The 16197-nt window shown below is 47.4% G+C and overlaps 1 protein-coding gene across 4 annotated transcripts in view; it reads left to right on the forward strand.

The window, feature by feature from the left end:
* Positions 1 to 437: 437 nt before the first annotated feature.
* The window catches only part of OTOF (otoferlin), a 101642-nt gene continuing 85882 nt past the window's right edge, over positions 438 to 16197 (forward strand). For 2 of the 4 annotated variants that reach the window (XM_055108146.2, XM_008952428.4), the window contains exon 1: positions 461 to 701. In XM_055108146.2, coding sequence (XP_054964121.1) covers positions 623 to 701 — 79 coding nt within the window. In that variant the 5' untranslated portion in view covers positions 461 to 622. Of the gene's footprint in view, positions 702 to 16197 lie in introns of all 4 variants that reach the window. The other 2 variants (XM_034952792.3, XM_034952791.3) reach the window with 2 other exon arrangements.

A 16197-nucleotide genomic window follows, 5' to 3' on the forward strand; every position in this document is an offset into this window, starting at 1 on the left:
GGGATCCCAGGGCAGGGCTCAGGGCCCAGCCTCTTGGGGGCACAGTCTCCAGCAGGGAAGAGGTGGGCGTAGGTGGACAAATACATTCCCTTCTTCTTGTAGTGTGCCCCTGTGGGTGGGAGTGCCCCCCGCCCCACATCCACCCTACCTATGCTCATGCCCACTCCTCTGTGCCCACCACTGGTGGCAGGGCTTGCTTAGCAGGGAGCAGAGCCCTGCAGAGGGGTGGGCAGAACCTCCCTTCCAGGAGCTGGGAGAAGACACCTGAAGCTGGACAGAGCTTTATCTGGGAGCCGGCGGCTGCTGAATAATGAATTCCAACTCTGCCGCACTCCCAGGCTGCACACTGGGTGCACACACACACACACACACACACGCACACACCGATACACACACGCTGGGCTGACAACTTGGAGGGGCGGGGGCTGTGAGGCTCTGTGAGTCGCTGCAGGAGCAGCTTAGCTCGGCTTGGTTGCCTTGGTCTCTGTGGGCAGCATCGGAGGGGGGTCGGGAGGAGGAGGAGGAGGCAGCCGCAGAGAAGAGAGAGGCGTGTGAGCCGTGCTCCACCGGCTAGCTCCTTCCCACTGCTCCCGCCTGGCAGTGCCAGGCAGCCCACACCAGCATGGCCTTGCTCATCCACCTCAAGACAGTCTCGGAGCTGCGGGGCAGGGGCGACCGGATCGCCAAAGTGACTTTCCGAGGTAGGGAAGCCCCTGTCTCAGAGGGACGCCAGCTCTGAGAGCTGGACCAGCCCATGCTCTGGAGGTGGCCGGGGATAGGACAGGGCTGGGAGGATGGGTGGGAAAAGTTCTAGCAGGGGCTGGGGCGACGAGCCTTTTCACAGGTAGTCATCTGCCCGGGACTGACTGGCCATTGTGATTTCTGGAAAATCAGGGTCCCCTGTTCTTCCATGCCTGTGTCTCCTTGTGCTTGCCAACATGCCAGTGCCCGGGCAGGGCACAGAGCCCTCTGCCTGGGGAGGCAGAAGTGAGGACCACATCCCTGAGCTCAGGGAGACCCAGGACCCCCTCCTTCTCTCTCTCCCTCTCCTGCAGGTTGATTTCCTTGAGCACAGGGTGGGGGCTGGGTATGGAGCCTGGGACACCCAGGGTGACTGGGAGAAACCAGGCAGCCAGTAGCTCCCTGGGCCCCAGAGTGATGGGGGACACTGTTGGCTTCTTTTAGATCTATTCATGGGCGGGAACCCTGGGAGCCCCTCGCCTCTCTTCTATCTGGTCTTTTCTCATCCTTTTCACTCCTGTATTCAGCGACCATTTATCATGATCTACTGTGTCCCAAGGATAGGGGTAGAAACACAGAGCTGAGCACAACCCAGCCCCAGCCCCAAGGAGCCTGCATCTCTTGGGCAGGCGTGGAACAAGCAGGACAGGTATGTGAGACAGAAGGTGGGGGTGCAGCATGCAAGCTACAGAAGCAGCACCCTCACCCAGGCTGGTGACCGGTGGTCAGGGAAGGCTTCCCGGAGGAAGCAACACTCAGCTGATACCCGAAGGACCAGCAGGTGGGAGCTAGGAGAGGAGGTAAGGACTGAGCAGGCAGAGGAAACAGTGTGCCCAGAGCTGAGAGAGGAGCTGAAACTCTGGAACTGAAAGAGGTTCCATGTGTCTACAGCTCAGAGAGGGTGCAGGAGCGGAGGCCAGAGAGCCAAGCAGGGCAAGGAGGCGAGGCTGGACCTGACCCCGGGGACAGCGGAGCCCCTGAGCATTTTAAGTGGGGAAAGGCAGGGCCAGGCTGACTCTGTCCTTCACCACCCACCTCTGCCTCTCCACGTGGTTGCTGCCCAGCCCTGAGGGTTGGGGGTGCTTCTCACTAGACATGGCCCCTTCTCCCGAGAGAGGGGTCTGAGAGTGGGATGGGGACGAGGTGGTGAGAAGAGGGCAGAGAGGACCCCCCTATACTAAAGAGCAAAGTGAGCCTTGGGGCCCAGGCTGGACACAGTGTCTGCACCTCTGTTGGAAGGGATGGGAGAGACCATTGGCAGAACATTCCAGCAAGAGCCCTGGGGCACCCACATCACCTACCCAGAGGCCCTGGGATGCCCACATTGCAGCTTGTGTTCATAGGGACAGGCAGGGGTGGAGGTGATGGCAGTGGCCTTGCTGGCAGGCGGAGGTCAGGCAGGAGGGAGAGGGAGGTGTGGGCTGGGCTGCCTTTTGCCTCCCACCCCAACCCACTGACTGCTTTCTCTGCAGCACCCTGGATCTCCCTCTGTGTGCCACCTGCAGGCTCATGCTGGCTTTAGAAAAAGCAAATGTGTCCTTTCATCTGTGAAATGTGGCCCTGAGCTCCATGGGCAGCATAGTGTGGGGCGGTTAAGCTACAGGTTGCCATCCTGCTGCAGCTGTGCTGGAACGGTCCAGGCTGCACCGGACAGGCCCACTTGCAGGCCGAGAAACCAAGGTTCTGGGGTAGAACACTGTGCGTGGCATTCACGGAGGGGCTGAGGCACGGTGGTCCCAGCTCTCAGGACCTCATCCTGAGTACTCAATCTTGCAAGCTCTTTATCTGCTCCTGGGCCACCTGGGGGCCAGCACCTTGTCTGACACCCATCTTCTCCTTGGAGCAGTGAAGGGCTGGGCCTTTAGCCTCACTGACCACACAGGAATTAGTTTATTTGCAACCCTTGCTCTCTGGACTGAGTGGAGAAATCGCTTCCAAGCTCCACATTGGCAGGAGGTGGCCATGGGCAGAGCTCCTGGGGAAGGGGGCTGGGCAGCAGGAATAGGCAGATGACAAGCAGTTTCCAGAAAGTTCCTTTATTACAACGAAAGATGCCTCAGTCGCTCACCTGTGTCATCTAGCAGTTGACAGCTGTAGGCGCCCCAAAAGACCAACACTGACCACAATTCAGAGAGAATGGACCCGCTCTACAATGTTCCTTAGCATCTCCCAGCACATGCAACCACTGGGGGCCAAGCAGGTCCTCTGCAGGGGGAAACAAGAAACTGGTAAACACGCAGAGGGAGACACTGGCCCCAGGCTCCCCAAGGCTTTTGAGTGAAAGTCAATGCCGGGGGAGGTGGTGAGGGAGCCCTTGCTGAGCTGTGCCCATTGGCAGTGGCCCTACGTAGGACAGAGCAGCTGGTTGAAATATGGCTTGACCTTCTGTGCTGTGCCATCCAAGACACTAAGGAAAGAGCCCTGCTGGTCTATCGTGGAAAAAGTTCTGGATATGGAGTCAGAAGCCCTAGATCCTACCTGGGTTCTGCCACTCACCCTCAGTTTCCTCATCTGTAAAATGGGCATGATAATAACACTCACTTCACTAGATTGCTTCAGGGAAACCATAGGTATGGAAGAGTTTGAGGGAAGAGTATTCAAATGGCCGATGTGTTTGTGAGGCAGCCATTCCCATTCTCCTTGGGAGCAGCTGCTGGCCCCTGAGGTATCTTCTCTCCAGACCAGCAGAGGGCCCCATGTGAGATATAAAGGGAAGAGGAAAGCACGTCTAAGGGGTTCCAGTCTGCCAGGAGCAGGCAGAGAGCCTGGCCTCTGCTCTGTAGGAGCCTCTGCTGAGATGTTCCGCAGGAACCCAGGCAGGCAGACCCCCGAGACTCCTGTTCTCATCTGGCTGGGTGTGCACCAGCTTTGCCCGTGGCCACCTCTTTTCCCACTGCCCTCAGGTCAGTCGGCCCCTCGCTCAGTGCTCCCAGCCAGTTCTGTATCTAGCTCTTAGTTCTTACTGCCCCTGGCTGCTCCTAAGCTGGTGCTGCCCTGTTCATGCATTTCCTGAACATACTGATATTTGTGCACAGGCCTGGGACCCTGAGGTGAAGGGGCCAGCCTGGCCCTCCAGGAGTCACAATCCCATTGGGTCAGACAGGAGATAGGGAGTCCTGGGCGAATCTCTATTGTGCCTGCAGGCCACAGGGCTCAGCTGGGTTTCTCATTAACAAAATGGAGACAGTGGTCCTCATTTAGCTCAGAGGCCTGCAGTTCCCAGGAGTAATCAAGAGTGGGCTATCTGAGAAGGAGCCATCTTGACCACAGGTTGCTACTCAAAGAGAGGAAGTATTAGCTTCAGGTATTTCCTTTATCAACTCCTGAGATAGTTCCCTACATCAATCACAGAGCCACAGAACGCAGGGTGTGAAGGGTCCCAAAGTTCTTCTAGTCCAACCTTCTGTCCAGTGCTGAGCCCCAAGGCTGGGGGACCTGGACTGTAAGGGAACCAAGTGACAGACTGTCCAGGGCCAACCCTGATGTCTCCCTTCTCTTTCTATCCCCTGAGCCTTCTTGCCAAGACATGAGGTTTGGGGATTTTCTGTGTGAGATAAGAACATCTAAAGGCTGGACCTGGCTTCCACATAATTCACTGTGGCTGGAAATTGGCACAAAGGTTTGCAGGGCATCCCCCTCCACCTTTTCATTCTTACTCTTCTTCCCACCCTACCCCTGATTCCCACCCTGCTATGTTCCCACTACATTCAACTTCCAGCCATTCCCAAAAGATACCACACCCTTTTACACCTCCAAACTTTGAGACATCGATCATATTTCTTCTGCCTGGAATGACCACCCTCCACCTTGAGAACGCCCATTAATTCTGCTCATCCTTCAAGGCCCAGCTCATATGCTACCTCCTCCATGAAGGAGTAGTACTTTGCACACAAAGTACTCCTCTAGCAGTACTTTGCACACATTCTTCCTACTGCTCTGCCAAGGTACATTGCATTTCAGAAACTGGCCACACCTCTGCATGCTGCCCAAGCTTTTGAGCATCTTCAGGACAGACATCAGACATGGTTTCTGTCTTTGAGGGATTCACTGTGTCATGGGTTTGAGTTCTTCCACTGTGGCACTGCCACTCTTTGGCTCCATTTCCCCAACTGTGAGCTCCCACCCCAGAACTTTCTATCCAAGGAGGATCGAGGGACTGGAAGAGGCCTCAAGGGCCAAGAACCAAGAACCTTGGCTCTTACTCCTTCCATCAACTTCCCTAGCCCAGAGAATCTTCTAGGGCTCCAGAGGGGCCTAACAATTTTTTTTTTTTTTGAGTCTCGCTCTGTCACCAGGCTGGAGTGCAGTGGTGCGATCTCGGCTCACTGCAACCTCCAGCTCCTGGGTTCAAGCGATTCTTCTGCCTCAGCCTCTGGAGTAGCTGGGACTACAGGAACACGCCACCATGCCTGACTAATTTTTGTATTTTTAGTAGAGACGGTGTTTCACCATATTTCCCAGGCTGGTCTCAAACTCTTGACCTCATGATCCGTCTGCCTCGGCCTCCCAAAGTGCTGGGATTACAGGTGTGAGCCACTGCGCCCAGTCAAGCCTAACAAATATTAGCAAGCTCAGCTCCAGCCCATAGGTGGGAAGCAAGAGGGATTGCATGTGTAAGCCAGAGTCAATTAGGGGAAGACAGAGGAAGGAGAAAGGGCAGACGGGAAAGGAGGTGGGAGCAGGCTCTGAGTTGGCCCCTGGAGCCCAGAAGGGAGGCAGGAGTTTTTATTGAGCAGGGGAAATGGGTGGTATTTAAGAAGCCACTGAAGGATCGTAGTTCATTGGCAGGATCAAAGGCCATGAAAGGGCCAGGCGTGGTGGCTCATGCCTCTTTCCGAGCCTTACTGCGACCACACATGGGGCAGGATCTCACCATCTGACAGAGGAGAAGAAACATACACACAGAGGTGAAAGGAGTGCAGCATACAGGAGGGCCAGCGGTGGGGGTAAATCGCAACAATGTTCAGAGGATGACAGCTTACTTAGAGCTACAGAGACGAGGGAAAAGGAGCAGGAGGAGGAAGCGCCTAAGCTGGGTCTGGAAAAACTGCCCCTGTTTGCACCTATGGAGATGCAGGAAGTGAGGAATTGGTGATGGAGGAAGGTGAAGTCATTTTGGGTGAGGGACTGACCAGACCAGAGGCCAGAGGAGGAGAATTGCAGCCAAGTTCCATGTCGGGGAAGCCACACCATGTAGCTGGAGCAGAGGCTATAGGAAGTAGAAGAGGGAGACCAGCTAGGAAAGGAGCAATGGGCCTGCTGAGTGATTGTGCAGGGAAGGGTTGCAGCTGAGGCACTGGGGACAAGATGTCCCCCTACTGTTGGCTGCAGGCGCGACCTCTGACTCCACATTAGATTTGTTTTCCCCAGTAAAATGAGGGAGCCCTCCCTCTTGATGATAAATATAGCTACTATTTGGAAACTTATCTGCCGCCCCTGGTAAAGGAGGCAGAATACCCAGTGCACCCACCCCTGAAATGCTCCTGCAATGCCTAGGCCTGTCTGTGGGCTGTGGTCCAGCCTAGCACCCCCTCTCTTGGAGAATGTGAGGTTGGCATTGTCCCTGCTGAAGGCAGCAATAGAGGGGACCCTTACAATGACCTTGGCAGCCGGTGGCTGGCTGTGGACACAGCCCTGCGCTTTTGTTTTAGTCCTAACGGATATGCCCCCTGCATCCTCCATTCTTCACAGCACACTCAGACCCCCTCACCACACCTGAGGGAAATCTTCTCTGCCTAATGCCCCAGGTAGTGAATGTTCACCCCTCCTCCCTCCCCCAGAGCAAGCCATTGCACACCAGCGAACAGCAGACAGAGCACACAGAAAATTCCCCAGACTTCTGCTTTGATAGGAAGAGTGTGTTTTCATGTAATGGAAATGATTGTAAAACTGCCTTCCCCTGCAAAAGCCCTCAGGAATATGCTGCTGGAAATGTGCTTGAGAACAGACTTGCAAATCATTTCTCTGAATTGGGAAGTCTTGGTTATCTTAGCCACTTTTACCGATCATGTGAAAGCCACATCTCTCGCACCCACTCCCATCCCTGGGTCTCATTTTTTTTTTTTCTGTCGCCCACGCTGGAGTGCAGTGGCACAATCATAGTTCACTGCAACCTCAACCTCCTGGGTTCAAGCGATGCTCCCACCTCAGCCTCCCGAGTAGCTGGGACTACAGGCACGCACCACCATGCTCAGCTAATTTTTGTATTTTTAGTAGAGATGGAGTTTCACCATATTGCCCAGGCTGGTCTTGAACTCCCAGGCTCATGTGAGCTGCCTGCCTCAGCCTCCCAAAGTGCTGGGATTATAGGTGTAAGCCACTGTGCCCGGCCTTATCTTTTTTTTTTTTTAACTTTTTATATATAAAAAAACTCTCAAATACATACAAGAGTGGGGAGAACAGTATCATGGCCCTATGTTGTCCCATCCAATTTCAGCTACCATCAATTCATGGCCAATCTTGCTTCATTTGCCTCCCATCCTACTTCCCCACCCCAAATTATTTTGAAGAAGACCCCAAACCCCATACCATTCCATCTGTAAATATTCAGTACATAGCTATAAAAGATAAGAGCTCAAATAAATACCACATACTTTGTCATTTTAAAGAAATTAATAACAATTCCTTAGTACTATCCACTAATCAGGCAGTCATCAAATTCCTAATTGTCTCACCAATGTCATAATTTTTTTCCAATTTATTAAAAGCTTCATTTTAATGAGTTTTGTAAATCAGGTATTTAATCATTTATCCACTCATTCTGTTGAAGGGCAGCCATGTGCCACGCACTGGGGGATGGTGGGGAATGAGACAGACATGGTTCCTGTCCTCAAAGGGGGAAGATGACCACTGCACCCATCATCATGAGGAGCTTTATGGAAGGGAGGCACAGGTGCCCAGGCAGCTCGTGGTGAGGAAACCCACTTAGCCCAGGATGGGGGGAAGCCACCCCAGTGCGTGAGCCAGAGTCAGTTGGGGGAAGACTGAGGAAGGAGGAAGGGCAGATGGGAAGGGAGGTAGGAGCAGGCTCCTAGTTGGCCCCTAGAGCCCGGAAGTGAGTCAGGAGTTTTTATTGAGCAGGAGGAATGGGCGGTATTTAAGAAGCCCTTGAAGGGTCGCAGCTCATTGGCAGGAACAAAGGCCATGAAAGGGCTGGGCATGGTGGCTCACGCCTGTAATCCCAGCACTTTGGGAGGCCAAGGCGGGGGGGATCATTTGAGGGCAGGAGTTTGAGACCAGCCTGGCCAACATGGTGAAACCACATCTCTACTAAAAATACAAAAATTAGCCGGGCGTGGTGGTGCACGCCTATAATCCCAGCTACTCGGGAGGCTGAGGCAGGAGAATCGCTTGAACCCAGGAGGCAGAGGCTGCAGTGAGCCGAGATTGTGCCACTGCACTCCAGCCTGGGCGACAGAGCGAGACTCTGTCTCAAGGGGGGAAAAATAAGCCATGAAAGGCTCCATCCCAGGCAGAGGGGCTAACACTAGTGCAGACGTGGTGGTGTGGAGATGCATCAGGGGAGTGTGGAGGGGAGACTGGAAGGCAGGGCATGGGGGACGCAGCCAAACACGGAGGGACTTCTGTGTCACACTCTTAGCAGGAGAATGGGATGCTAAGATCTTGTTTTGGAGAGAAGGCTCTAGAGGTGAGGACTGCGGGCAGGGACACTGGGGAGGAAGCCCGGGGCAGGCGGAGGGCTGAGTGCCTCAGCAGGCACCATGACAGAGGAAGGAGCGGCGCTGGGATCGGGGGAGTGAGTGAGAGGGCAGGGCAAGAGTCAATTGTGGTCCTGGGGACCACCGTGGACCCAGGGATTTGGGGTACAGGGCCTTAGTTGATTCTCATCTAGACTCCTGCCAGTTGCTGACACCCTGAATTCTGGCAAACATGGAGACATCAGGGTGGAAACACCTGGAGCCACTGCCATCCAGGTGGGCGCCTTGAGGGCCAGGCCCCTTGGCTGCTTTCCCAGCAGCAGCATGGAGCCTGGCACAGGACAGACCTGGCATAGAAGTGGGAGAAAGGAACACCGCCTGTGGGTGCAGGAGCAGTGATCAGTTAGCAACAGGGGCCCCCCTGCAGCCGGCCATCCAGGCAGCACCAGACAGTGATCCATTTCTATCGGTGACAGTTCTAGAAAAGGCTCCGGAGACAGGGACTATCATGTGATCATTTTTACCCTAGACCGCTTGACCGCTTTCTGTCTGAACTGATCCACCTGCTAGACGCTGCCTCAACAGTCCTCGTTTCTATTTTATTTTCTTTTACTTCAAAGCAGAAGGGCTAATCTGCTGAGGTGGAGATGAGTTTTCACCCACTGGCTTTTTTTTTTTTTCAGCCAAAGTTTAAGATAAAGTCAGGACTGCAGTTTCAACAATATTTTTACCCTATCGGAGAGTAAAAGAGTCACCCTCCCATTATACCTCATTGTATTCCCAGTGCCTGGCACAGAATGGGTACTCTACACACTTGTGGATCACTGGGACCACAAGCTCCTCTGTCACCGTAACAGGAGAATCTAGGACCCAGCAGTTGATGACTGTGTGGGTGGCACTGTCCAAGTCTCAAAGACAAATACCACAGGCCCTTCCTGCCTCAGTGCCAGGGTCTGAAAAATGGGAACCAGCACTTTCAATCAGTTGCAGGGCAAAGTCAGAGTTTGAGTGAGGACCTGGAAGAAGGGTTTGAGCTGAGCCAGACAGATGGGATTTATCATCCCTGCCCTGCCCCTGCCTCTCAGATGAATCCCTGACCCAAGCCTAAGTTTCCATAGTGTAAACCTGGAGGTTAGCAGGGTGGGTTAAGGGGAAATACATGAGTGGAGGTAGAAATGATATTTTAGTACAATTTGTGGATAATAAAGGGTTAGAGTTCCATGGGGCCTCCATTTAGCTGAGAAATGGGGAAAATGGAAGGGGTAACCTTTTCCAGTGGGAGGCCCAGGGACTCTGCAGTATCCCAAGTCTGGCTCTGTGAGTCATTGGTGATTTTCAGAGAGTACACTCTGTAAGAAACATGAGGAATAGCTGCTTTCTTGGACAACTCTTTGAATTGAATTTCTTTCTTCTACCATGCCATCAACTGTCATTATAAAATTGAAGATGTGTTTCTCACGGGGAAAAAAGTGTTATTACAAGAGATAATCACAAACAACTAGACAGGAAAATCATACCACCGTCAACCACCTTGACGTAACTGGCATTTCTAGAACATTACACACCCAAAACTGAAAAATATACATTCTTCTTAAATGCACACAGAACACTCACCAAGATAGACCATATGCTGGGCAATTAGACAAGTCTCAATACATTTCAAAAGACTGAAATCTTACAGAGTATGTTCTCTGACCATAGAGGAATTCAACTAAAAATCAATAATAAGAAGATTACCTTTGAAAGTTCCAAATATTTGGAAATTAATGCCTTTCTTAACCTATGGTCAAAGAAGGAAGTAAAAGAGAAATTATGAAACATTTTAAACTGAATTATAATGAAAATACAACATATTAACATTTATCATTTTAAGTACTTATAGCAGAAAAGAAGAAAAGTGTAAAATTGTAATCTAGGTTTCTGCCTTAAAAAGATACCAAAAGAAAAGCAAATTAAACCCAAATCCTGAAAACATTATGTTAAATAAAAGAAGCCAGACACAAAAGACCACATACTGTATAACCTCATTTACAGTCAGGCATCGCTTAGTGATAGGAGTACATTCTGAAAAATGCATCATTAAGCGATTGTGTCATTGTGTGAACATCATAGAGTGTACTTACACAAAGCTAGATGGTATAGCCAACTACACACCTAGACTACATGGTATGACCTACTGCTCCTAGGCCACAAACGTGTACAGAACATAACTGTATTCAATGCTGTAGGCAATCATAGTACAATGGTAAGTATTTGTGTATCTAAACATAGAAAAGATACAGTAAATACAATATTATAATCTTATGGGTCCACTGTTGTATATCCAAGTGGTCGTTGACCAAAACGGTGTTATGTGGTGCATGAATGTATACGAAATGCTCAGAACAGGCAAATCCATACAGAGAGGAGATTTGTGGTTGTCAAGGGCTGTGGGGAGGGTGAATGGGGAGTGACTGCTCACGGGTATGGAGTCTCCTTCCAGGGTGATGAAAATATTCTGGAATTAGATAGTGGTGATGGGTGTACAACCTTGGGAATATACTAAAAACGACTGAACTGTACACTTTAGAAGGATGAATGTTATGGAATGTGAATTATATTTCAATAAATAAAAATCAAACACCCCCCACCAAATTAAACCCAAGGACAGTATAAAAGGAAGGAAATAGAAAATAGACAACAGAGAAATTTAATAAAGCCAAAAGTTGGTTCTTTGAAAAAAATTAATAAAATAGATAAACCCTAGTAAGACTTATCAAAAATAAAAAGCAAGAAAACACAAATTACCAATATCAGGAATAAAAGAGGGAATATCATTACATTTAAAGGAAAATATGGGACTATTACAAATAACTTACCTCAATAAATTCTACAACTCAGATGAAATGAATAAATCTTTTGAAAAACAACTTACCAAAACTGACAGAAAAAGAAATGGAAAATCCGAAGAGCCTCCATATCTATTAAAGAAATTGAATTTGTAATAACAATGATGATGATGACAATAAACTTCCTTCCACAAAGAAAACTTCAGATCTAGATGATTTCACTGCTGTATTGTAGAAAACATTTTTTTTTTCTTTTTTTGAGATGGAGTCTCGCACTGTCACCCAGGCTGGAGTGCAGTGGCGCGATCTCAGCTCACTGCAACCTCTGTCTCCCCAGTTCAAGGATTCTCCTGCCTCAGCCTCCCGAGTAGAGTAGCTGAGACTACAGGCAGGTGCCACCACGCCTGGCTAATTTTTGTATTTTTAGTAGAGACAGGGTTTCACCATGTTGGCCAGGCTGGTCTTGAACTCCTGACCTCAAGTGATCTGCCCATGTCGGCCTCTCAAAGTGCTGGGATTACAGGTGTGAGCCACCACACCCGGCCTGTAGAAAACATTTAAAGGAAAACGTAATAACAATCTTACACAAACTCTTTCAGAAAATAGAGAAGGAAGAGCACATCTCAATTCATTTTATATTATCAAAACCTGACAAAGACCTTACACAAAAAGAAAATTACAGCCCAATATCTGTCATGAACACAGATGTAAAAATCCTTAACAAAATATTAGCCAACTGAATAGCAATATATGAAAAGAATAACACATCATGACAAGTGAGTATTATCCCAGGAATGCAATGTTAATTTAAAAGTAGAAAATCAAAATATTTTACCATATTAACACAGTAAAGGAAAAAATTCATGATTATATCAATAGATGCAGAAAATGCATTTGACAAAATTCAACACCCATTCATGATAATAACTATCAGCAAACTACCAATAAAAGGAGCTTCCTCAATCTGATAAAAATCATCCAGCTAACATTATACTTAATTCAGAAATATTGAACATTAAGATCATGAGTCAGGCAAAGTTTTCTACTCTCACCACTTCTGTTCAACACTGTGCTAGAATTCTAGCCAGTACAAGGCGGCAAGGTAAAAACAACTCCTGCAGATTGGAAAGGAAGAAGTAAAACTATCTTTATTCACAGAAAACCTGATTGGTTATGTAGAAAATCCTAAGGAGTCTATTAAAAAGCTACTACAATTAATGAGTGAATTTAGCAAGTTTTCAGGATATATGATTAATACACAAGAAAATTAATTTTACCAAAGACAGGAAAGACTTCCACCCTAAAAACAAAACAACACAAAATGCTGAGAGAAATAAAAAAAAAAAACCAAACATGTAGAAAATAGATTATGTTTATGGACTGAAGATTCATAATTGTTAAGATGACAATTCTCCACAAAATGATCTATAGACTGAATGCAATCCTAATAAAAATCACAACAAACTATTTTGTAGAAATTGAAAACTACTTTAAAATTTATGTGGACATGCAAATGATCTAGAATAGCTAAAGCAACCTTGAAAATGGAGAAGAGAATTGGAGGGTTCACACCACAGCTGACCCCTGAACAACATGGGTCCACTTATATGTGGATTTTTTTTTTTTCTTTTTGAGACAGAGTTTCACTCTTGTTGCCCAGGCTGGAGTGCAATGGCGCAATCTCAGCTCACTGCAACCTCCACCTCCCGGGTTCAAGCGATTCTCCTTTCTCAGCCTCCTGAGTAGCTGGGATTACAGGCATGCACCATCACACCCAGCTAATTTTTGTATTTTCAGTAGAGACGAGGTTTCACCATGTTGGTCAGGCTGGTCTCGAACTCCTGACCTCAAGTGATCCACCAGCCTCGGCCTCCTAAAGTGCTGGGATTACAGGCATGAGCCACTTCGCCTGGCCATGTTTTCTCTTCCTTATCTTTTTTCCTAACATTTTCTTTTCTCTAGCTTACTTTATTGTAAAAGTACAGTACATAATACATATACAAAATATGTGTTAATTGGCTGTTTATGTGATCATTAAGGCTTCTGGTTAACAGTAGTCTATTAGTAGCTAAGTTTTTGGGGAGTCAAAATTTATACGCAGCTTTTCAACCATATGAGGGGCTGGTACCTCTAATCCCTGTGTTGTACAAGGGTCAACTATATTTAATTATAAGTCTAACTATAAAGTTAAAGGAATTAAGAAAGTGTGGCATTGGTCTAAGAATAGACATATAGACCAATGGAGCAGAATAGTGTCCAGAAATAAACCCTGTACATATAAAATCAATTGATTTTCAATCAAGGTGTTGGATATCTAGAACTAGGTATCTATATGGAGAAAAAATGAACTCCAAACTCCTACCTCATACCATCCACAAAAATTAATGTAAGATGGATTATAGAATTAAACATTAAAAACTTATAAGCTTCTAGAAGAAAATATAGAACATCTGTTTTTGTATTCTTGGGTTAGGCAAAGGTTTCTTAAAGAAAAATTTTAAAAGACTAAACATAAGAAATAAATTTCACTAAAAACTTGCATTTCTTAAAAATTGGAAACTCTCTTTGGCTAGTCACAGAGTAAAAAAAATTGAAAACTCCTATTCATAAAAAAATTACATTTAAGAAGGCAAGAGAAGGCAAGTCACACACAGGAAGAAAATATTCACATTTATCTGACAAAGGACTTGTAGCCAGAATATATAAAGAACCCCTATAAGTCAATAATAATAAGACAAATTATGAAATTTTTTATATAGGCAAAAGACTTGAAGAGACACTCCATAGAATAAGATAGACGTATGGCCAATAAACATGTGAAAATGTGATCAACATCCTAAGTCATTAGAGAAATGAAGATCAAAATTCCAAAGAGATACTATTTCACATGCTCTAAAATAGCTAAAATGTAAAAGTCTGACAGTAATCAAATGTTGATGAGGATGGAACAACTGAAATTTTTTTTACATTGCTGATAAGAGTGTGAAATGATGTAATCCCCTTGGAAAACTATCTGGCGATTTCTTTTTTTTCTTTTCTTTTTTTTTGAGATGGCATCTCGCTCTGTCACCCAGGCTGGAGTGCAGTGGTGCGATCTCGGTTCACTGCAACCTTTGCCTCCCGGGTTCAAGCGATTCTCCTGCTTCAGCCTCCCGAGTAGCTGGGACTACAGGTTCGCACCACCACGCCTGGCTAATTTTTTTTTGTATTTTTAGTAGAGACAGGGTTTCACCGTGTTAGCCATGATGGTCTCCATCTCCTGACCTCATGATCTGCCTGCCTCAGCCTCCCAAAGTGCTGGGATTACAGGCATGAGCCATTGCGCCCGGCCAGCAATTTCTTATAAAGCTAAGGGTACCTATCCTGTGACATAACCATTCTGTTCTTGGGAATTTCCTCAAGAGAAATAAAATTATATTTTCAGAAAAAGACTCACATGAATGTTTACAGCAACTTTGCTCATATAGCCCAACCCTGGAAGCACCCAAAAGTTTATCATCGACAGAGAAATGGACCAAGAAGTTGTGGTATAGGCATGCAACGGGCTATCACTCTACAATAAAAATCAATACGTCACTTATATATGCGACAACATGGATGAATCACAAAAACATTACCTTGACCAAAAGAAGCCAGACACACAAAAAGTACATTCTGTAGGATACCATTTATGTGAAGTTTAAAACAGGCAAACTGATCTTTGGTGCTAGAAATCAGAGCACTGGTTACTAAGGGACTAGAAATCGACTGGAAAGGGACATGAGAGAACATGTGGAACAAATGGAAATGTTCTATGTCTTGATTGTGTGGCGGTATACAGGGAAATGCATTTATTGAAACTCATTGAATTTTACACTTAAGATCCACGACTGTAAGTTTCACCTAGTTTTAAAAAAGAAGAGAGACTCACATCTAAAATACCTAAAACTTGAAAAATATTATATAAGATGAGGAAAAAATTATTTCTGATTACATGCTACTAAAAATAAGCTACAAATGTGATTCATAATAGAAGAAGCCATTTTTATATTTAGCACATAACTTAAAGGTCTAAAGGACAAGCAAGCTGGGAGCAGTGGCCCACGCCTATAATCCCAGCACTTTGGGAGGCCAAGGCAGGAGGATCACTTAAAGTCAGGAATTTGAGAACAGCTTGGCCACATGCTGGTGAAACCCTGTCTCTCTAAAAATACAAAAAAAGTTAGCCAGGCGTGGTGGCGCACGCCTGTAATTCCAGCTACTTAGGAGGCTAATGCAGGAGAATCACTTGAACCCAGGAGGTGGAGGTTGCAGTGAGCGGAGATCACGCCACTGCACTCCAGCCTGGGTGACAGACCAAGACTCCGTCTCAAAAAAATAAATTCAAAACAAAATAGAATGAAGGAGAAACAAGACTATTTAGTAGACTGAGAATAGCTGTTTCTTATTGAGGGATAAACTGCACCAAATGCTGTTGTAAGCATTATTATTTCCTTCATTTTAAGGGTGAGGAAACAAGGGCAAAGAGAAGTTAATTAGCTTCATCCAGGGCACGCAAACTAGGAAGAGGCAGCTGGGATTTAAACTCAGGGGCTCTGGCCCAAGAGCCTTAACCTCTATCCTACGCCCCCTCGTGCTTGTAAAGGACTTGATGCTTTACTTAGACTTTCCCACAACAGTTTCTTGTCATCCTCGTGATGGTCCCAGGACACAGGCTGGTCCAGGATAATGACCCCCAGCTAACAGATGGTGAGTCTGAGACCCCAAGGGGATGGATGGCCAGCTCCCAGGCCTCCAGACCAGGGGCCATTGTGCCAGACCGCACACCTGAGTGGGCCTGGCTTTTTCCTGCACGCAGGGGTGCTTGGGCCCTGCTTCCTGGTGCTCCATGGGAGTATCTGTCCTTCAAAATGAACAGATTGATCTGAAGTGGGGAGAGAGAAAATACAGCAGGACCACCACTCAGAGAGTCGCTGTAGAGGAAGAGAGGG

The sequence above is a fragment of the Pan paniscus genome, chromosome 12 (assembly GCF_029289425.2).
Source record: "Pan paniscus chromosome 12, NHGRI_mPanPan1-v2.0_pri, whole genome shotgun sequence".
NCBI lineage: Eukaryota > Metazoa > Chordata > Mammalia > Primates > Hominidae > Pan > Pan paniscus.